At 41.3% G+C, this 23323-nt stretch overlaps 1 protein-coding gene across 2 annotated transcripts in view; it reads right to left on the bottom strand.

The window, feature by feature from the left end:
• slx4ip (SLX4 interacting protein) overlaps nucleotides 1-23323 on the bottom strand; it is a 29508-nt gene that overhangs the window by 6000 nt on the left and 185 nt on the right. The window contains exons 1-6 of one of the 2 annotated variants that reach the window (XM_026309871.1): nucleotides 23000-23207; nucleotides 21821-21894; nucleotides 14984-15073; nucleotides 14524-14650; nucleotides 4028-4105; nucleotides 2636-2724 (exon numbers count right to left, since the gene is read on the bottom strand). In XM_026309871.1, coding sequence (XP_026165656.1) covers nucleotides 2636-2724; nucleotides 4028-4105; nucleotides 14524-14650; nucleotides 14984-15073; nucleotides 21821-21847 — 411 coding nt within the window. In that variant the 5' untranslated portion in view covers nucleotides 21848-21894; nucleotides 23000-23207. Of the gene's footprint in view, nucleotides 1-2635; nucleotides 2725-4027; nucleotides 4106-14523; nucleotides 14651-14983; nucleotides 15074-21820; nucleotides 21895-22999; nucleotides 23208-23323 lie in introns of those variants that run through there. The other variant, XM_026309872.1, reaches the window with a different exon arrangement.

Here is a 23323-nt window from a genome sequence, read left to right as displayed (position 1 = left end):
TACATTAATGTCACCTCCCAGATGTAGCAGATGTTTGGAATAATTTTGCTCAACGAATCCAGACATGGCAGTCACTTTTTAAAAGCCAAATCACTGTTGGTTTTTCAAAGAGTGCCTGAAGCCCTCTCCTCCCATTAGTTTGCAGTAATGGAATAAGGGGGGTTTGTGGGGAGACTGTATCTCTACCTTTCCAAAACTGCCAATCATGCCCACATCACACACACTCACATTTGCCAGTGAGAAAGTAAACAGGGGTTTGAACTTTTCTCTTAAGCTGTTTACACAATTTTTTTCACATTTTGTGCATAAAACACTATGAATGCCTTCTTTTAAACACTGTCTGACAGAAAGATCAGAACAACACTTTCACTTTTCAAAGTGTTTGCATGATATGTCATACAAAGCGGTTCAGCTCATTCCCTTACCTTAAATCTGCATCCAAATAAGCGTCAGCCTTCTTGAAGACGTTGCTAGCCTGCCTTACCAATTTTTTTTTTCCACTTAAGACGAGGGGAAACACCCTCTAAATGTAACATTGGCGAGCCCAACATTCATTCTCCTCTGGATTTCCCTAAGTCCTGAAATGAATATCTGGCTCATCAGCTGCTAGAAGCTCCGCTATGTCCACCTGCTAAGTGCTAACTTGTCGATCTGCTGTTTGGTGTGATGTATGTACAGTATGTTGGGGTTATTAAGAGCTTTTTGGTGAAAACATCTGCCTGCTCTGTGTGTTCTGTGTGAATGGACCAAAACTGTAAACTTGCAGGCATAAAACTAATACAATGTGCAGAAAGACAGTTGACAAACAATTCATAGAGCTTAGGGGATCTCCAGAGTCAGGTGAATATTCTTAGTGGGTATTCAGACTGGGATGTCTGCCATAAGTTAACTTTGTTTATATTCACATTGATAATTGAACTCTCCCTTGATGGTTAATATTGTTTCATATAAAGTGATCAATCAGCACCAAATAACAGCTGTACAAACTGTAGCCTCAATCCTAAAATGTAGATTCTAATACTGATTTTAAGTATCAAACATCTATAATGACTACAATCCTAGTTCCTTAACATGGTAGAAATGACTAAATCTCACCAACTCCTCTTAAGTGACCCAAAGATGAAAATATATTAATAAGAGCACAAAGTATACAACCATGATGTCACCATACTTTGCTCAAAGCATAACCCCCTGACCTTATGACAAGTGCTAATTTGATGAGTCTACATTTCCACTGCGGTTAAGGATTTTCATCCATCATAAGTCACAAAAACTGAATCCTAACAACACAACACAAAACCTACTTAAATAAAGGAAAAGTGGCATTATTAAGGACTAACAACTTTTGTGTTGTCAAGAGTTGTGGGATAAAAGACACCTTCTTCTGCATAAGATCAACTTTGACACAGAACCCCAAAGACCCTGTTATTTTTAAACAGCAACATTATTATGCTTTACATTCGCCGTGACTCACTGCATAAACTTTTTTCATTTCAATTTTCAACTTCCCTGGCAACGTTGAAACTGCAAAAACTCCCTACCTGACAAATTAGAACCAAGCGGCAGATGTAAACAAATAGTTTTGTCATGTGAACAACTTCAGCCTTGCTGTCTGGTATCTTTCCCTTACAAACCGCGCTCGAGGTTGGGCTAGTGAGAGCTCCACCACAAGACTCCCACCCTCCAATTCCCAGTGCTTGTACTGTATGAGCCCAGAGAACCACATCCTGAGGAGAGGAACGCAATCGACAGCAATGTCTCCTTGAACTGGAAAATTGGTTACACAATCTGAACTTTTCACTGACGACTGTGTTGCTCCACTAAAAATATTACAATCGTTGCTTTCATTGGAAGCCAAACTGTGGAGAGTGCAGAGACATTTCAAAGGGAGACAATAGCAAAAACCCCATAGAAAAACAGCAGGCCACTGATCATGCAATGTGATGGGAGAGATGTCTGTCCTTGATGTGAGTGCCAAGGTGAGCGGCTCCACCACTATTTCCCAGAATGCTCTGGTGAGTTTGTGATCAAATGAGCACTGGTCAAATGATAGCTGTCTGTAATTTCAATAGTCAAAAAAGAGCTACATCAGTAGATCTCATGACATGGGCAAGAGTACAACATTATAGAGACGCCATGGACACTTACAGGAAAATACACACTGATCCCAACTTTATCTGAGTGCAATCGATCAAGGGACATGTCATGTGACTGCAAACATCCACATTAAAAAACTCAAACCATGTAGATGTAACAGAATAATGACTGTTTTTGTAGTTGTCTTGGACCCTGAATGATGATGGAGAATATGATATATTAATTATGCATTATATTGATTTTAAAATATTTGTTTATACTCAAAGTGAGGCGGTTAAAGTGCTGACAAAACCAAGATGAATATTAGGTTCTGACAGTGTCAACATTGGCTGCAGTGCCACAATAAGCTTAGATAATTGTAGAAGTGGCTAGATTTTCTCAAGAGCTAAAATGTACAAAACAAGTTAGTAGAGAATCAGCATATATATAAAGTGAGAGCACAATTTGGCAACACATCCCTATAATAACACACAGAGCCATACGGGACTTTTTGCCAGGCGACTGGAAGAGGAAATGGAGGAGTATAAACAGCACTCACTGCGGCCAGGCTCGGGTTTCCATGGTGCGCTGAGGCATCCTCTGGACAGCTCACACATACAACATATCGTTCAGGAAACACACGCAAATCTGAAGGCAGGCAAAGAAACAACACAGACCATCATGGTTAATAATGTGGGCTCACCTCTAATTATGAGTCAGAGTCAGACAGAGGGAACTGTGGTGGAGGTTTGAATTTACATCTAGACACACCAAGTATTTACTATCCCTCTGACCACGGAGAAAATGGCAGTTTACAGATAACTGCTAAGTTTTATGAGCTGTGTAAACAGCATGAGATATTAGACTTCATATTAACAACGTCTCTTGGGAGTAATGACTGTTTCAACAGGATTCAGTGGTACAGACCATTTACAAAAATAATGCTACTGCATGTGTTATATTAAAAACACAAAACTATCTATAAGAATTGCAGACGAACTGAGCACAATATATGACCTCAAATTGGCCAGCCAATAATTGACCTATGGCCTGTGACATAACCTCAAGTATGTAAAGACCTTGCATAACAACAGAAATCCAAAATGTGTAACATTACTCTTCTGTATTCTCGTGTGTTTCCTGGCAGCATGCTTAATGGCAAACTTTTTCACTCATATTGTTTAAAATACACAGGTGTCATGAAACATAAGCCGTTATTTACCACCTCTGTGTTGTTTAACACAGAAATCAGAAAACCAGGATATCATATGTTTATTATAAACATTCCTGCATTCTTACGAATGATCATTTTAAAAGGTTTTTTGCCCAGTAGACCTAACAGGATTTGTATTAAAACTTATACTTTAAATGTGCAATTAAACAATCAGAATAACAACACTTTATAGGGTTTTATAGGGAAGCAGAATTTTTACATGACCACTATGTGCTGATAACTCAGTGGACAGAATTACACAACCTCTGACCTCAGGAGACTGGGTCTAATTTGATGTGTAATGGAGCTGCTGAGAGAATTCGTCATCTCAGTCTGCAGCAGTTCAGTGCTGTCTTAACATCCAGGCCCCCAGGGAGCAGATATTAACTTTACTGACAGGAAGAGAGCCATGTTGGTCCCATGAAAAGGTGGCCAAGGGTCACAGGCACTAGATGGGCCATGTAGATAGATTCTCACTACCCTCCATAGACAGTCCTCCACTCTTTCTCTCTCCCACTCTCAGTAGCCTCTCAAGGGAACCACTTAATGGCTGCCTGCTCTCAACAACATCCCGAGCAGGTAGGGACAGGACATAAAAACAAGTGAGGGGGAGAAAAACCAATATGCAGACCACAGATGATTTGCTCTTTCTGTGGGAAATTTGGCTAAGTATGAGCCATTGAGATTTCTGACTTGTTTAACTGGGAATTAATAATTGAAAACATATAGGCTACGTACCTCCATAGATCTGCTTGACAATACATCTGAGGTTCATGTGCCGCTTCAGAAAATTGGCCACCAGGTTGAAGTTTTTCCCTAGAAATAAACAAAACACAAATACAGTCAATAGTAGAAAAGTCAAAAGAGGAAAACAACAGAAACACACCTAAGTAAAACTCTTCCACATGTGGCGACATTTCCAAATGTGGAAAGGTGCCACCACATACACCAGTGCTTTAGTTCCCAGCGGTGCAAGCTGGCAGTGTCGTCATTCCCCACTATGCTGATAGCATTTATTCAATTCACCATCGCAGCACAAGACAACAGCTGTTGGCAAATTATGCTTTGGTCATGTGAATGTGATTCAGACAGATAAAGTGGTTAATCAAAGGGCATATTATGCAAATATTTTTGATCCAAAATTAAGCTCTTAATGTGATGAGCTTCACAACTGGCACTCCATCACATAGTCTACTGTAGAAGTAGGTCAGACATACTGACTGCTGAAATAAACCCATGGAGCTTAACTTAAAGTGAACACATGTCTTAAAAACAAACTTGCATAGCTTTACTTCTAAAATCCAAAAGGCTTCAGCACACTATTGTCCTCTGACTCTGTCCTGCTTAAATGCATTTTGTCAATTCCCTGACACCTTTAATCTCATGCTGAGTCTAGGAGCACTACAAAAGCACTGGACTGGGAAACTACTTATTCTGCTTTCATTTAACTGACCTCCAAGTTCGGCACAAGCAGGGAAACCATAGCTTGAGCCTCTGCTCTATTTGCCATGGAATCCTTGTCACGGTATGTAAGCTGGACAGAAACAGTGGCCTGTTGCCTAATCCGGTAGGAATTTGTTGACTAAAAACAAGGATCTAGCTAACACGCTATCCAGTTGTTCTTTGTAAACAAGACAACAGTTCAGGGAAGCTGACAGAGCCTGCTCACCCTTTCCTACCATTTCCCTCTTCTTGATACAGTAATCGTAAAACTATTTTTGGATTTACTCACACATCACTATTCTTTTTTATTCTTATCTGGAATTGTCATATTACCGTTTCCGTGTGACAACCTCATTAACTTCTAACTACAGGCACATTTTAGCTTCAATTAAAGTATTACTCCCATAGTTTGAGAACATCCTGATCTTTTGCGCTCAAGGCTCTTTGAGAACTCCCTGGATAATGTCAAATATGCACATCAAGCTAAAAATGAGGCTCTCCATTTCTGAAAAGCAGACATTTTGAAACTGGGGAGGTTTTAACTCAACAGCACTGACAGACACTCATCAAGTACATTTGGAAAAACTCACAAAAGTCACTTTCACATACAACACAGCACTTCCCCCCCACAAATATGAAGGGAACATTTCACCTTTCTCTGTTAGCAGTACATCATCTCAGCACCAACACAGCCCATCTAATGAGTGTCTTCAAAAAGCAGCCGTTTCGTGTGTCTTTGGATAATGACATGCAATTACAGAGACAGTTTGGCACAAACCTGCCATAGGTTTACACTCAGGTCCACTAGGACTGATTAATGTCACTCTTTCTCTGTGTTGTGGAAAATTAGAAACCTGGGTCACTACTTTAGTGCACACAAATCATAACAGCAAAACAATACAAATGTAAATGGATAAGGAAATTAACAAATTATCGAAATAATCAGTCAGTCAAACTAAGGACGCATCCTAAACCCCATTAAAATTCTCAACTCAGTTGTTCTGAACTCAACTCCGAAGGCTATTTAGGGTTTTAAAGTACTGATACCTTGTTGCTATGATACTTAGCAATTCAAATAAATATTTTCTCTTATATATGTGACTGACTGTCACACCTTAGCACTTATGGGAATGTGTATGTGTAGGATCAGCTATTCTAAGGAATTTAGCCTACAGCAAAGTTCATGAGACAACGTTCGACAGCATAGATAAGATCTGTGCACACACTATACATATAAAATCTCTTAGAGACAGAAGGAAAACAAATCTCTAGACTTAACAGTTAAAAGGAAAATTGCCATGATTTGATTTCATGTGAGACTTGGCATCAGTTACAACAGTGTCTTTTTATGCACTTGCCATATATCTATTTTATAACACAGTCTGAAGCCTTAATTACTTACACTTTAGACTCATAATGAAGTCATGTCTCTTAAAAAGTTCCTGATACATAACATTTGAAGTAGGATTTCCCTAGATGTTACTTCAGGGTGGTAAGCTCTCACATGAAAGACACTCATCTTAACAGCTTTTCTTAGTTCAGTGATTGTTAATCTTGTTCCTCGGGCCTCATTATTTTTCATTGTAGCCACCTAATCAGGGGTTGACTTAATCCTGGGATACCAACTGAAAGCATTTATCTAGATGTGAGGGCAGAAAATCAGTGTAGCTCCAGAATTGGTCAGGTTGGGATTAAAATCCTACCTTGCATCAACAAGACCATGCTACAGGGGGCATGTGACAGTTTCAGCTGAATGACAAATACGGATTTATGGGAAAAATACATGGTTTTGTCATTTCACATCTTGATGAACTGGAGGATGCATATTAATGTATCGGCTGTTAAGAGTACCTTCCTTACTGAACTGTCTTACTGTCACTGTGTGGGATTTATGAAAGTTTGTTACTTTTATACCCGTTTATGTAGAATATCAAAGACTACAAATAAGCCAGTGGAGTGCTTCATTATTCCCAAAGGGAAATGCAGTAACACACATTATGGGTATGTTGAGCATATCTTTAGTTAACAATAGCAGTATTCCTCTATTGGAGAAAAAAAAACAAAATCAGACATTACTGTTGTTCTTTAAATAGCAAAGTGGTGGTCCTCTCTCTCCCATTCTGGATGTCTACCCAGAGAGGAATGCAGATCTGTATCTCTGTTTTGTTTTCTCTGCCCATTCTGGGTCCAGGAAGCAAACATCATTCATAGCACACTCATAGCATTCTATGTTTTTAGAAGCTTTGATTTAGTCCGTTACACTCTTTAGCCTCATGTCTAACTCCACAACTATTCTCATTGCTTTCCCTCGTGGGTTGAGCTTGCCAATTCCCAGGACAAATTTGACAGGAACGTCTGGACACAGATTTGGGAACCAGTGCAACACCATGGCCTGAGACATCAGCTGTTGCTCCAACTTCATAACGTCCTGCGCAGCGCAGCGTTGCTCTTGGCCATCTGCCCTGGTTCTCTCGTGCTAAGCTTACATTCATGTTTCTCTCTCACAAAGTTTGCTGGTGCCTCCTCTGGGAATGACTGGCCCCTTTCTGTGGCAACTGTGGCCCACAGTGGTGCAATACCCAAATCTGCAGAGTACAGATTTTAAACACTTTCATTTGTACTTCCTTCAAGAGAAGATGGTATTGCTTAATTGTTTTGAAACCCAATGCACAACAATATTATGACAGGTCAAATCAAACAGTAAACAAGCCAGCACGCCATGGTTTCAGAATTGTGGTAGATAATATTGTAACCGCTTGTATGGAGAGACTTCCACCATCTTGTAATATACCGCAGGACAAAAAAAAAGACTCCACAGAGTTGGTGCCAAGACTAGAATACTGTACTTTCAAAACACACACACACACACACACACACACACACACGCACACGCACACGCACACGCACACACACACATCCCTGCAGCTTTCACCGCTTCCTGGGAAAACAATGAGAGGAAAGTAAAGTCAACAAACCAAACGGCATCCAGAGTGACTAAGAGTGTAAAATGGAACAGAGAGGGGTGAGAGGCATTCAGAGCAGGGTCAAAGGTAAGCCCCAATGGAACAGACTTCATTAACTTCAGTCATATCCTGAGGAGATCATTAAAACAGCCATAGAAAACATAACTTTTTTTCTTCTTACCATCTGTATTCCTGGCAGCCAGTGCTGCTGTGGTACATGCAGGAAGCCTTAATCCTCCATATCAGAGCAGAAATGTTAGATTTATAAGTTGGACTCCCTCCCTCCCAGGGCGCTCTGATATGGAGGATTTGCTAGTTTCTAGAAGGCCCTGGCACTGCATTAGCCCAACCACAGTGGGTCGATGAGGTTTAAGAAATAATATTTCAGCATGTGTCTTCTCTCAGTGCATGTACATGCACTTATGTTACCTGGTAACTGCAGTAACATGACTATTTATGTAACCTATGCTCGATGTGAGTCAGACAGTTACATTTCACCTAGAGGAAACCAAGGAAAGATGGTAACTAGTTGATTAGCCTTGTATCCTAAATTGTTATATCCAAAGCCTGAGTGAAATGAAAGCCCTAATACCCTTCAGACACAACAAATGAATAAATAAGTCAACATAAACATGATTACCACAGACGAATAGAACCTTTTTTTTTTTCAAATTCTGGCTCAGGGGCACAATAAAGAGAAAAATGAGCAGCCTCAGTCAGTTAGTCTAAATGTGTCCAAGCAAAACTGAAAAACTCATCAGGCTGCAGTATTATATATCATTAATATGCTTAGCTTACACAGCTTCAAAAACATGGCACTGAGAAGGAGAGAAACCTGATTACCCACCAGCTGCATGTAAATGCAGGTTTTACAGTAACCTGGTTATTGCTATGCATGTAAAGGCATTCTCCAATTTCCTGTCGTTAACTTTCTAGTGTGCATGAAAATGTAGTGACTATGTCAGGAGAACTGCAATTCCCACGCAATCCCTTTATGAACAGGAGTTGAATCAGCAGGACAGTCAGACATCAGTGCCTGAGAATCCTGTTCTTTTGACATCTCTGCTTTGATGTGGACCCCCTCCCTCTGTCCTCAAGTGTGGGTGGAGAGATGGGGCTTAGAGCGAAAGAGAGGGGTGGAGTGGTGAAGGATGAGAGAGCATGAGGAAGTTACCCATATGTAAGTGGGGGCTTTCCTGGAAGGACATCACTCTCTGTGTGTAACTACGGCCGTAGCAGAGCGCACTGTGCCTTATCATCCTGCACAACGTCCACCTGAAACAATATTTGCACGAGTGTTCAATTTAACATTTGGGTGACCCCTTGATCGCAGTTACAAAATACGCCACAGCATGGTAGCTCAGGCCAACCCATAATGCAGCATGTGACTAAAGTGGTGGGGAGCATTTTGGAGCACAGAACAATTATCAAGGGAAAAAAATCTATTTCTCAGAAACATAATCTGCTGAGAGAAATTCAGTCACAATACAAAATGTCATGTTCAATAATCATTATATCTTAATTATCCCAAGAGGCCACAGATCTGTCAAAGCACTGCCACCGTTTATATTCAAGATAATTCAGAATGAGGAAGATGCAAACTGCTTATTTTGCATTAAGCTACTTTGGACTAATGTTGTGCAGAGCAGTTTGTGGACTTGAGTTATGTACTGTGCTGGCCCTTTAAAACTCAGATCAAGGTCTCATTGGAAGCAGGCTGTCTCTGCTTGAAGAATCCTCTATATATCTGCTACCATGTGTTTATAAATCAGAATACATGAATCATAGCACACATGGCTATTCTGTCTAGGTTTTACTACCAGTGTCTGATGATAAGAGGCAGATCATGAGGAAAAGAAGGAAATTCTGCATTGAACTAACTGAGGTTTTAAATTTTGTTATTTTTAAAATATATTAAATGATGCAAGGCACTGACCTTATACAAACAAAAGACCTGGAACACAATAATTAAAAGTTAAACTTTGTTGTTAGTATTGAGGAAATCGCAGGCAAGCCTTTCCTAACAACAAGGTAAATGTGACCAACACCTGTCCCCTGATAAAGCAGAGCTCACAACATAAACAGAAAATGACACAGGCCTATTTCTTTTAAAGTTATGCAAAGAGCAGAGAAAATGGATATCATCTAAAATGTTTCAGTAATTCCTGAAACAAGACATTTTGGTCAGGCTGAGCACTTAGCATGAGTTCAAGAGAGTGTGTGCTGTCTCCCACACCAGATTGTGGTAAAGTGGAAAGTCACATGAATGTGATCCGTGCTCAGGCTCAGGCTCAGGCTCAGGCCCTAATTATATAGGAAAAGAGTGTGGTGTGACAGCTATGGTGGGGATTGCGGTTATGTCCTACGAGACTGCAGCTGACCCTGCGGAGAAAGAGAAGGAGGGGAAGTGAGAAGGCATAAAGAGATGACATGAGGACCACAAAGAAAAGCAAACACAAAGAAAAAAAATCATAAAGGACAATAGAAAAAAAGAAAGAACAAAGAAAAAGGACACAGGCAAATGTGTGTGTATATATGTGCAATAATTGGGGTGGGGGTGTTAACAGTGGAGTCAGGCTGTCCTGTGTGCTGCCGAGTAAGGCCAGGGGCTTACAGGCAGGATTTAAAGTGCCACAGCAACACCACAAAGCACCAGGGGCAAGGGGGTTGCCCAGCAGGGGCCGGGGGGGGGGGGGGGGGGGCAAGGAGGGAGAGGGGCAGGCTGGCTGGAGCAGCTATGCTGATCAGGATCCATTTCCAGCCTGGGCCTTGGAATTCCTTTGTTCCTGTCACAGGTCTCCATTTCCCCCTCGCCTTAATCCCAGCCTCCCTCACGCCCAGTAACACAGAGCAGGGCAGGTAACTTGGCCACATGAATGCCTCTCTATTTACAGACCAGTCCCCACACAACAGCCGCCACATAAGTACTAAAAGCAATGAGAAGAAACAAGGTGGGTTAATACATGTCACTAAAAAAATACTTCTCTAATAGCAACCAGTCACAGTAGGAGGCTGGGATACATTGATTTCCCTGGGACAGATCCCCACCGCTCATAATTTATGTGTCTATACGTTGGTACATAAAAAATGGCACATTTTGACTGAACAGCTTTTCCAAATTTGATTTTAATGTGTTAGCTTGGGGCTGTAGGCCTTCAAAAAGCCATAGAGGCCAAACAAAACTAGACCCATCATGGAGCAGGGCAAAAATTAGCCTTCTCCCTTCTAGGATCTACACATACTCCGCATACTTCATTGTGAGGGAGATGGTCATTCGCTGTGAGGGAGATGGTCATTCGTAAACACATTCTCCAACAGTAAAGCTATCCAGCAATGCTTTTCTCACAATGGCCGTGGCCAGGCTGCCTTAAGCCCCCTTCATAGGGCTGCCAAGAAGAGTCAGTGGTACACTGTGCAGCACTCGCAAAGCCCTCTCCCACGGCTATTAGTGACCATTCATCTGGGGAGCCTGGGAAAATGCCTCTCCAGCCTGCAGTGGCCATGGGGAAACAGGCTGGCAGGTGTTCCCTCCCCATAAGCCCTGGCACCTGTGCAGGGAGAGGAAGACGGAACCAGCTCTGCCATGGGCTAAACAAGACTCTAGGTACCACTCTGCCAGGGCTCCTCTAACACTTCTGACTGGTAGGAAGAGGCTCAAACACCAGGCTGAATTATACCCAAGCTATGCCTCACATGCAGAGATCAATATGGACAGTAGACATTAGACATCTGGCAATGTGCTTTGGCAGTTTGAGATGGCATGTTAACTAAATCCGTGTAAAATGGGGCTTCTCAGTTTACACTTCACACATACACAAAATTATATACACCATTATGGAATATAAAATTAATACTAGATCAAGAGAAAATGAAAATCAACACACAACCAGCACAGAGTAAAAAAAGAGCTAATGTGAGAGAAAAGGTAAAAGTATACTAGTAATATCTGACAAACAAACAAACAATCTCTTGGTCAGTCAGTACATCGTGTTGTTTTCTGCAGTTTTCTGTAGTGCTGAGGCCTCTTCATGAAGATATGACACTCTTTTTGTTTGCCACAGCTGCCCACGTCCCTGCTGAAATATCCTATCAGATGACAAAAATGTATTCCTCAAAGTACAGATAACCTGCAATTACTCTGAGAAATTTGGGTGTGTTCAACACAACCTAACAGGGAGAATGTAAAAGTCCTCTCTCAAGCTCCCCTTCACTGGGCTTTTAACATCTAGCATCTCCTTTCTGCTTGTCCAAAGCCAAAATCTTTGGTGGGAAAAGTTCCCTCTGTTCATCTCTCTAAAAACATAAATAAATCACATCACTATGAGCTAATCACAAAGTCTCAAGCAGCCAGGGTAAAAAAAAAAAGGGGGGGGGGGGCTGGGTTTGACAGTTGGCCTCTACAGCTGAGATTTGAAGAAATGGCTTTGATTTATGTTGGCAGAAAGGATGGGATAAACCTCTGTCTGACATATTCAGTGGGTGCTATACACACTCATGCACCCAACACAGTATACATGCATAAATATAATAACCTATAGAGATAAGTCAGACACAAACACTTGCACTGAAGGGAGTTGGAATGTTAAAAGCTGTTGATGGCTCATTTGAAGTGCCAACAGCTGAGGCTGTTACACTGCTCTTACTGCTGCCTGTTGGCGGAAGCCCCTGTGATTTCACACTGGCACCAGCTCAAACACTGCCTCATACAAGACCCACAGTCCCCCTCCCATACTATGCTACACATAGCACCACACTCCAGCCGCCTATTCTTGGCCCAGACATCAGCACAGCCCAACCCGACACCTTTCCCTATATGCAAGAACATGCATGTGCACGTGTTTGAGCACATACATATGTCTCACTCCAGGATATCCAGATTAATTCTGCTCTCAAATAACATAATAACATAACACACACACACACACACACACACACACACACACATACACACATACACACAAAAACAGGTCTACAAGCAAGCAGAAGACCAGCTTCCACCCCCTGGACTGGAAAGTCCTGTGAGGATTAGCAGGTTAGCATTTGACCTGCTTACAGAATGGACAACCCCAATACTTAATACCCACCCCTTAATACCCAACCCCCTCACCCTCACCCCTCACCCTCCCTCACCCCCTCACAAGCCTATAGTCTGTCCTCCCCTTTTTATGGCTCCTGCCTGCCTGCTCACTTTTCACAGTCAGTCTCCACCTTTACTGCTCTGCTGCCTCCCTCACATGGGACAATGAAAAGACCAAGAATGTCATTACACTCACTTAAGACCTTTAATAGGGCGAGAGCACATGAACAGTATAGGCCCATTTAAGGCGCTATGTCTGTTCATGTCCTGAGAAGGGAAAATTCTCTGATATGGTACGGAGTCATGTTCCATTGGTTACATTCTTTTTGGCAAAGCTGCAATAAGCTTAATCATTTTTACATGCATATTTCACTGCTGAAATACTGATAGTCCCCTTGTTCGCGCAAAATAAATGTGTGCACAAAAATGTGTGTGTGGAGCCTCAGACTGTGGTCTTCATCATTAGAGATGTCTGTCTGTCGTCTGTCTATCAAGGGGAAAATGAGTCAGGCTTTTCAGTAACTTTACACTGTCAGCCTGTTCACACCTAGCCCAGGGGGGGACATATCTCTCCATTCCACTATCACTCCTTTAAATTCTCACAGGTCGTGAAGTGCATGAGTACCTGAGTGTGTGCACAATGATTTATGCAACCAGTATTTATACTGACTGTATGCTTAACAAGAAAATGATCCAAGTTGAGTAGCCTTTACACATGCAGCTGTGTATGAAAACAAATGCGCACATAAATAACGAACAGATGCAAAGTCTAAAGTAGAGGGGAGAGCTGCAGCCATAGGAAAATCTTTATGGGGCTGACTGCCCTGCAATCCCACTGACAGTCAGGCCTGCCTAGCTGAGTGAAGCTAGTTTGACTGCCCTTAACTGCTACCTGTAACAAGTCTGTCTGCCTTACAGCACAACAGCTGGGGGTTCATCTGAAGCTAGCCCTACAGTGCCTCAAAGGCATGTGTGTGAGTGGCAGGGGGAATGTACTTGCATTTTGATAACCAGGGGGACAAAGTCAGTTGTTTTTTTCACACTGATGCATAATTTTTCTCTCTGGCTGTACATGTATATACGTCAGGGCAACTGCTTTTGGTTAAATACAGTTGTGATAACACCACATTAAACACAATGTTAAGAAACAGCAGTTTTAATGGGCTTATCATCTTGCATGTACAAATGCAGTCATGAAATGCCAAGTCAAACAGTTCAACACAATATAAATCAGCTCTTGCCTCCACAGGTCACACCCTGGGTGTAGATAGCCACCATGTCCCAACTAGTTCTGTTGTCTTTCCACCCACTCTCTCCTCAAAAAGGTAGCCATGAAATGCTTCTAGACTATTTTATAACTCCATTCCATCCTGCTCAAAGGGCGCAGTGGCCCACCTCTACGCACACAGCCATATCTCTGCACTGATGTCCAAGTGAACAAATAATGGGTTTGAGATCACTGCCAACGCAAACCATTTTACTTATTCAAGAGACGATGATAGACACACCTAAGACAAGGAAGGGAGGACAAGGATGACTACATTCCAAAGGAATGAGTAATATTGAAAGCAATATAAAATAAACATAATGTGAACTCATTATCAAATAACTTAAATTAACACTCCAAGTAAACACATGGAGAAACGAACATTAAACACAATAATGGTTCATTAAGCAATACATTGTATCATGATAAATATTGGAATACTTGGCTGTAGTGTAGTGTAACAAGGGCTACAAGGTGATGTTACCTTTCACAAAAAAGGCTGAGGCAGGTGCCAGTTCCTTCTTCTGTTTGGGCTGCCTTCTGTTATGGAGAGACTCTGTGTACTGCTTAACCCTCTGATCAACAGCATCTCGAACGAGGGAAGTAACCTCCTAAAACAGCGTGCGGATGTTAGTACATGTTATTGAACTGCTGAGAGAAGAGCATTTTTATTTGATATCACCTACTTCATATACTAATCAAGAGCACAAGCAAATAAGAGGACAGTACAAGTGTCAACTGAAAGGCAACTCCGCAAGCAGGTAGGTGAAGCAGTGGAAACGGTTTTTCAACAATAAAAACCCCAAATAAGAAAAAACTGACAGCTCAAAGCCACTTCAGATTCCACGGTAATGCTGTCTTTCAAAAGGCCCCCCAACAGAGCAGAAGCTATATATTCAGTCACACACATATTCACACACACGCCCTTCTCCATGAGTCCGTACCTCGATATTATCCATAGTAAACCAGCTGGCATCCTCTTGGCCGCCCAGGGGCAAAATGTGGAGATCCACCAGCACAGCAAAGTTCCCACACTGTAACACAAAGAGGAAGGAGAGCCACAGGTTGCTGAGGGGCATTAAGTTCACAGACAACAAAGAAAATCAGAGTTTGCATGATTGACAGCGAGACAAACCACAACGACCCCCTATGTCCAACAAACATCACCCCAGGCCTCTCACGGCAGTGCCCTCCCTCCTGTTCCTGTGTCTAGCCACCTCTCTACAGAAAATGTTGCCCTGTCTGTCTCGTCAGATTTCCTCTCTCTCAGCACAAAAGCATTTTCTTGTTCTATGAGGTTTGTAATGCAGTCACTTCATCAGATGACAATAAGGTGCCCCTAAAGATGTACCACATAAATGAGGATTATCCTACTTTGTAACACATTGGTGATGAAACCCCTCAGATCTAGAGCACTCCAGAAGTCCTAAAACGTTTGAGTGCTGAAGAAAGCTGGAGAGAGGGCCGCAGAGTGGATTCCTAAAGCACTACGTTATTGTGTCTATGACAGTAAGCTACAAGGGATGGGGAGGCCAAAAATGCGGCCGCAGGTTAAGTTGCCATTACATCTTTCTCAGGCTAGCTTGATTACGGTTTACACATGAGTGCAAAAGCTGCCCGCTGCAACGAGCAAATGGATGTGGGTCTCGTGTGAACTTTGCCTCTCTGTGGACAAGCAAGTAATGGATGAACTGAGACCACCCACAACATGACACAGGAGAGCAACAAGTTCTGCTTTAAAATCCAGAATGCCAACGCAGCAAAAAGCATTCAACAAAATGGGGTAGCCAAAACAGAGCAGTATAAAGACAAATCTAGACATGGATTTTAGGGTCACAATGTAGAGCAGGAAAAGAGTGCATGCAAACAGAGGAGGTTATTCATTTAGTAATAGGAAATACTTATGCACACTAAAAGCTTTGTTTAAGCCAGGCTCATCCCATGGGCTGAAGTATTGCAGACAGAATGACTGAATTCTACAAGCCAGACTTGAGGGATGTTCCTACAGCCCCACACTCAGGATGACGTGAAACAAAGAATTAACGCAGTGTGTAGGGGAAGCCCCCTGCTACTTAGGTCCTAATTCTAGACACAAGTTTACACTCCTTAACTACAAACTCTCTACAGTTATCTCCTCCCTCCCAAAGGAAGGGCACTGTGAAAGTTTTATATACTGTTATAAAACTCAAGTTGGGCTGAGAAGCTTTTGTCAAATGGCATTCAAAGGAAACATACTGCCTCGGAGCAAATCCAGCTGCCAAATATTTTACATTATTGTTTCCCCATGAGAGCATTTTCCCTTCTCATTGTCTTTCTGAAAATTATAACTGAAGTAAAGCTGCTTCCTTGCTTCTGCTTTTAGTTCAAATAGAGGAAAAGGCGCCACCATAAGACCGATGGTTGAATGTTTCAGTCAGTCTCAGTCATTGCACTGTTCATGTGCAAAATATGTCATAATAAATAATGTGTGCCAACTTGTTTGTCATTGTATCCCGTCAAACGATGGGAAAGTAATGTTATTCTAAGTCTCTCTAAAACATTGCATTCATCCATGATCGTCTAACTAATCCTGTCATATCTCAAAATATGTGAGAACAAGATAAAGTACAAAAGTCCAAACATCTAGATGTGATCACAAATGCGTAATAGTACAAAACATAAGAGCAACCAGCACAAATTGTAGTTTCTTAAAAGCAAATAACTGCAGGGTTGTTGTACAAAAACATACTTTCCCAGACAAGAATGCCTGACCAGAACAGATCTGACTTGTGTCCCAGCTCACACAAAGTATAAAATGTGTGCATGCTGCCTGTCAGTAGCAGGTCTTCCCTAGAGATCAGTATTCTCTCCATCGTCTGCCCTTTGTCTCACATCAGTCCAAGGATGACTGGTGGCCTCAGATGACTGCCTCCAAAAATGTCCACTGTCTGAAAGCTTAGCAACAGAGGTTCAAGACCTTGTCAATCAAACCAGGGCCTGACTGGTAGATGAGCCCCACAGTGATTTCTTAGTGGTTGGACTATATACACACTTTGCATTTTGGTATCTGTATTTAACCCTTTACAGAAGTGTTTAAACTATACCACTATGAGTGACCCATTCACCAGGTGTAATAGCTCTCTGATGAATCATTCACTTATTATTAATTTTAATGTTTATTCATTGTCATGGTGATTTCTGAGGTGACAGTGAATGGTGCCGTGACACTGGAATGCATTCCAACAAGAGGTGCTCCTAATGCTCTGCTCCCTATGTGTGTGTTAATCCTGACAGATAACACAAGCTCAGTTTTCCAGGGTATACGGATCCAAATTACACAAGTGAATGTAAGCTCTAAAAAGTGACACATAAAGATTGATCGATTTCGATGAGTGCGGTCCTTACAGCACAATGAATGCCATAAAGTAGTTTTTGAGTGTCTGATTGAGTTTGTGGCTTGCGCTGAAAGCCAGACATCTAGAAATCCTTAGACTAACTTCTCTTTATCACATTATAGCAACAGACGAGACTCGATTGGGAAGGGGACATTAATGATAAACACTGGCTTTCCCCTTACACAAAAACAGCATGTGATTGCCTGAACTTCTCATAAATGGGGGATTTTGTCAGGAATGCAAACTAATGCAATCAGGCTAATGAGAAAATAATTCATTTGCCCAGCAAAACTGATGGCTTGCTCGAGGTGCAAATTCCCCACTAAAGTCAACATTTGAGGACAAGATGTGCTGTTAACGTTGCTGTGCGGTCCTTTGTGCTGACTACTGTCAATAAGACATAAAGCAATACAATCTAATTTTATACAAAGGTTCTGTTTACAGTTACATCATGTCTAAATGTGTTAACTTTGTCAAGAGTAACAAGTGGATGTGTAAGTTGAACTCTGCCATGAGCTATGACCTCCATTTATTGCAACTTAAAGCCCAGCTATGGCCCCTCTTCAGTAAGACCTCTGCAGGCAGCCTAATAGTTTGTACATGAAGTATAACAGAGACAAATTCCTTGTCCTCCTTGAGCAAAGCAACCTTAAAGTAATGAAAAAAGCCAGCATGCTCAGTCAGGGAGTGAAAACAGCAAAGGCACACTATTTCAAAGCAGTCATTTGAGTAAATACTACCATATATACACCCTGACAGTACCATAAGCAGGACCTTAAAGGCTTTCAATAGCCTGACATAATAATCTTGTATCAAATTCGTGAGCTATTCTATTTTGTGTGCCTTGCTTTAGCACTTTTAAGCTGATAGTCTGAACTGTCGCTGTTGTTGGAAAGAAAAAATTGAGGAGCCAGGTTCTAGAGGAAGTTACTCTTTTCATAAATGCTAAAGTGGGCCAGCACTGCTTTGTTCTCTGTCGTGCACAGGCTTTTAGAGTTATGAACAGAGGCTGAATGCTGAATGAGAGGTGGCGAGGAGAGCTACTTAATACCAAATCCTTTTTTGTGCCATCTTTTGTGTGCTGTCACATACTGAATGAATAGGACTGAGCCTTTATACAGGCTTTGCTCAACTTCTCTATTCCTAATTCTCCCCACTGCCAATCCCATTACATTTACCTGTAGTAAGAAAAGGATAATCAAAGATAAAAATATTAGAAACATGTGAGACTACTCACAATCCACAGCACACTGACAAAACTCCTTTATATATATATATTTTTTTATTGTCCATCTGTAAATAAACAAATCCTGACTCAAAGTCATTGAGTTTTTTTTCCTTTTCTGGTCTTTAGAACTCTGCTCTATATCAATCTCAGTTCCCAAAACACTCTCTACCTTCCCTTATCTCTCTCTCAGAACCAGCTCTCTATCCTCCTGCCTGTGCTGCTCCAACTTGGGCACGGGGCCCAAACTCTATGAACAGCTTCACCCGCCTCCCCACCTCGCTGCCCTTTGCCACTGCTATCGCAGCATATAAGAACCAGACCTTCTCGGACTGCACTTAGCTCAGAGGCTAACACTAACCAGCCACAGATGTTTACACTGGGAGAGAAGGGGCAGCAGATGCGATCTCACTCCATAAAACTTCTCCTATTTTCCCTTTGTCTCTCTCTTTTTCTGACTTTCTCCCTCTCTCTTTCTGCAAAGAACCCAGGGGAGCTCTTTAGATCTATGGGTGGGACAAACTTGCTCTCAGGCATTATTTACCTCATTCCCAGCTCTCTGTGTTGTCAGTCACCTGGTTCCCTCTTTAAAAAAAGGCACTTCTCTTTCCTAGTTTTTCAAACTGCCAAATACTGAGTGAAGCCTGAGACCTGAATATTAGTGAAGTGAATGTTATTTATAGAGACCGTGCAGAATTGTTTTGTGTGCAAAGCTCCCTTCATTCAGGTGAATGTTAGCACACCTGAGTCCTCTTTATTGGATAGTAAAAAAGAGACACAACCCAGGAGTGGAATTCCAGCAGCAAGAACAGACAGGAATATCTCCAGGTAACACTCGGCAAACAAAACTCAGTCAGTCACATCCTTGAGAAATTGGTAGATAGACAGAAATAGCAGGCTAAGAAATGTTGGCCTCATTAGGAAATGTGAATTCTCTACAGCAATGCAGGCTGGTGCTGAGATGAAAGGAGGTTTTTCTTTACCCATGTCACCTTCTCTTGTGAAAGATTTCCCAAGTTGGAAAGTGTCAAAATGTTTCCAATCAGACTGCCATGACTTTGTACAGAGGCATGATGTGTGGTCTGATATGAGCTCATCTGCAGTGACAACAACACTAAACAGCACATAAACCTCCGACAATAAACTGCTCTGTGATATATCAAAGTTTTTATTCTTAAAAAAACACTTTGGTCTCTGCCTAAACCAACTACATTAGATGGTTAGAAGTCAGCAGTGCATGTTTCTAATAGAAGGCAGATTGCAGGATTCTGCAGCAGTAATGTCCTGGCAGACAGCAAGCGCTTCAGTGGATCAGTGTTTTAACCTGCGGGCTCTTTTCAGGGGGTCTGAGAAGTGGCAGGTCACTATATAGTCTGACCCTATTTAAAAGCAGCATACCAGCACCTTCTGCTGTTCCACAGGCCAGGGAGGGAGCTACTTTGAAAATATTTTAGGAGAAAGGACTGTAAAACACACTGCTGAACAGCCTAGTAAACATAGCATAGGGTATCCAAGAACATAAATCATAACTGCTCTCTGTGAAAGACAGCAAATAAAGTTTGCAACATGTCTTTGTGAAAACAATGTCTCTGCAGATTTTTTTTCCTTTAATATTCTTAGAAGTTAATTAATTCATTAAAACCGTAATGGAAGTGGTGTTTGTTTTTGTGAAAGAGGAACCCAGGGTAGCGCCTTGAATGCTATTGTTTGGACTGATCCTTTCTAACATACTTGTTTGTGGTTAGTTTTTTAAGCATGGTAGAGGCTGTGTGCATTTTCTCAGGCAGAGTAACACAACAGTATCATTATGTGCCCAGTGGGAAGGAACCGTCCGTGAACCTCTAGGGTTTTACTCTCCCACAACCAAGTGAGGGGGATGGTGGGGTAGCCTGTATGCAAGCATGCATATGAAACAAATAAAGGGAATGAATGTAATATCTGGTCAACCAGGCACACATGGTATTACGGAGGATGTGAGAGATCAGTGCAAATGTCTGCAGCCTTCGTCCAAAACTCTCAATAAATGAAACATCAACAAAAGAAAGACGAGCGGCTTTCCATGCACTTAACAAAAACATCTGATGTGCATTATTCCTGACAGAGAATCAGACTGAGGATGAAAAACTTTTTTTTAATAGAACGAGTTTCCTTTGCTTGGTCCATTAGCAAAAGGCTCTCAGGGAGGGAGTTGGTTAAGATTTGCAAAAGGTGATCAGCAATTTCAGAAAACATGTTCTGAAGGATGAATAACCACCTCGGGATGTGAAGGTAAGACACGTGAAACGTGTAACTGCACTTCCCTCTAGTGGCCAAAGGATTTACAACTGAGAAGAGCAAAACAATGACTGAGAGCAACACAGAAGACCTAAAAACAGAATATTAATAGCATACATTTTGGAGAAACAAGCACATACTCCTGCATTGCATATTTTCCCCAAATACACAACAGCTTTTAACTTGTTTAACATAGGCCATGTTAACTCAAGCCATTTGCTAGAAGTACTGTGTGCAGCAGTTCTACTGTTGGGCAGCAACACAAACATAGTTGTTTATCATGAACACTGGCAATAAAAGCTGAAAAGCTTTAATCACATGCAGATTCATCTTATTCTTTAGTATCTTGTGTGCATTTTATGTGGAAAACATTTTGTTTAAAGTAATCATGAGGCTTTGTGGTCTATGAAAAGCACCCAAAAACTGCTCTGCCTAGTAAGAAAATATTTCCCAACATAAGGCATATGCACTAGTTCACAAGATACTGAAGAACCAAATTATGAAGTATTTAGATGGTAAATTTTTACTTGTGGACAGTACTGTTTTTTATTAGACCCATTTCCTTTATTAAGTATCTTCTAAAACTACCATAACTAGGTGTTAAACGCAGCACCGGGTTTTATAAGGTAACATGGGCAAGTCTGTTGCTGCAGAAAGTTCTGGGCAGATGTAATTTAAAATCTAAACTTTAAAGTCACACAGAACTTGACCAAAAACATCTAAACAGAGTAAGACATTAAATGGTGGGGTAAACACAACATTCAGGGTTATGTGTCTTTAAGCTTACATATAAAATCTCCCCTATGTGTTGTAATATAACAATACTAATAATTAATACTGTAATATACAGTAGGCCTATATTAATTTAATTCAATACTGTAATGCAGGGGTCTGTGTGTTGCACTTACCTTAATGACAAATTTGAGAGGAGCCATTGCAGCAAGCTTCGCAATCACTTAGTTCCACACATCTGTGGTTTCACCTGAAAAAAGTAGTACTTTAACATACTCTCTAATAGAGGTCGACCAGCTAATCGGTTGGAGATTAATCGGGCTGATTATTGCCATTTTGACCAGCAAAGAATCACATCACATCGGACAATCTCTGAGCTTATTAGGCCGATTAACAGGCAGGAGCATCCGCAGGCAGCCTGGTGTTGTTCTTGTGGAACACCTGTGACACAGCCCCTTGTGTCAATCAAACTGCCTTTCTACCAGACCTCAGTGGTTTGTGGACAAGTGGAGGCTTACTAACCTTTGGAAGGGTGAAATGAACATCATCATGGGAGAAAAGCCCTATGTATTAGGGATGCTCCAGCTCACCAAAAAAAATGTTAATAATAATAATAATGATAACCTTTTATTCACTAACAAAACTATTAATTTTGTGAACTTGTTTAGTTGACTTAGCTTCATACTTGCCAAGTAAAGAGCTAAAATAACAGATGCACTTGATAACTTTGGAGATAAAAAAGCAATGATGTGCAGTATTATAAAGCATTGCAATTATTCTTCTCCATAAACAAATGAAAGAAACCTTTCACACTAAACACAGTTAACTTCACTCCCATGTCTTATTTCCACATGAATAAGAGTTATCATGAACACCTCTGCCCATGATGCACCACTGTTAATTTAGTTTATATTGACATTTAGTTTATATCCCTCTCCTGCACCCCCACAGGTTTAGTTAAACAATATTCCGTTTTTACATAACAGCGTAACATTACGTTCATGTTAGTCTACTGTACAGGCTGGTGATGCTGTGTGTCTAGTGTAGTTAACACTGTCAGGTTAACACAAACTGTACAAACCTGGTCTGTGTGTCTTCATGTGTCAACACTGAAACTAAAGCATTTCTGTCATAACGTTACAAAAATGAGGGTTTAACGTTAATCGATCTTTTCTGTTTACACAACAAATTGTTTATCGCCCAGAAACAAATCTCCATATCTCAGCCATCATTAGCAAATGAATTATTAAAGACACAACAAACTCGTAAATGTGTCCGATTTAGCACTGTGTCCCTAAAGTTACAATAAAATTAACAAAATAAAAATCATACCGCCAACAGTTTCGAAAACCTACCGGAAATGGCGTGAAAGGGTCGTGCAGTTTGTAGTCCAAAGCCAGCAGGAAGTTTTCGGTGGATGTTTTTTGGTAAAACTACCTCGGAAACACTAAGTTATTCAGCTAAGCAACTCTACAGTCCCGTTACCCAGCCGAGTAACACAACTGTGGATTTTAAGGTAAACTATCTGTCTACACCGCCACCATTTCTTGCGAGACCAGCGACAGAAAGCGACTCCTAATCGCATAGGTCCCCACTAGGACCCAACGCGCTACCCGCTACCATGGAAACGAGATGCATATTGAAAAAGCCTGAATTAATGTCGATAAACTATGCTGTTA

The sequence above is a fragment of the Mastacembelus armatus genome, chromosome 15 (genome assembly GCF_900324485.2).
Source record: "Mastacembelus armatus chromosome 15, fMasArm1.2, whole genome shotgun sequence".
NCBI classification, from domain to species: domain Eukaryota; kingdom Metazoa; phylum Chordata; class Actinopteri; order Synbranchiformes; family Mastacembelidae; genus Mastacembelus; species Mastacembelus armatus.
Note: the sequence above shows the minus strand (reverse complement) of the source record. Positions and strands in the feature narration are given on the sequence as shown.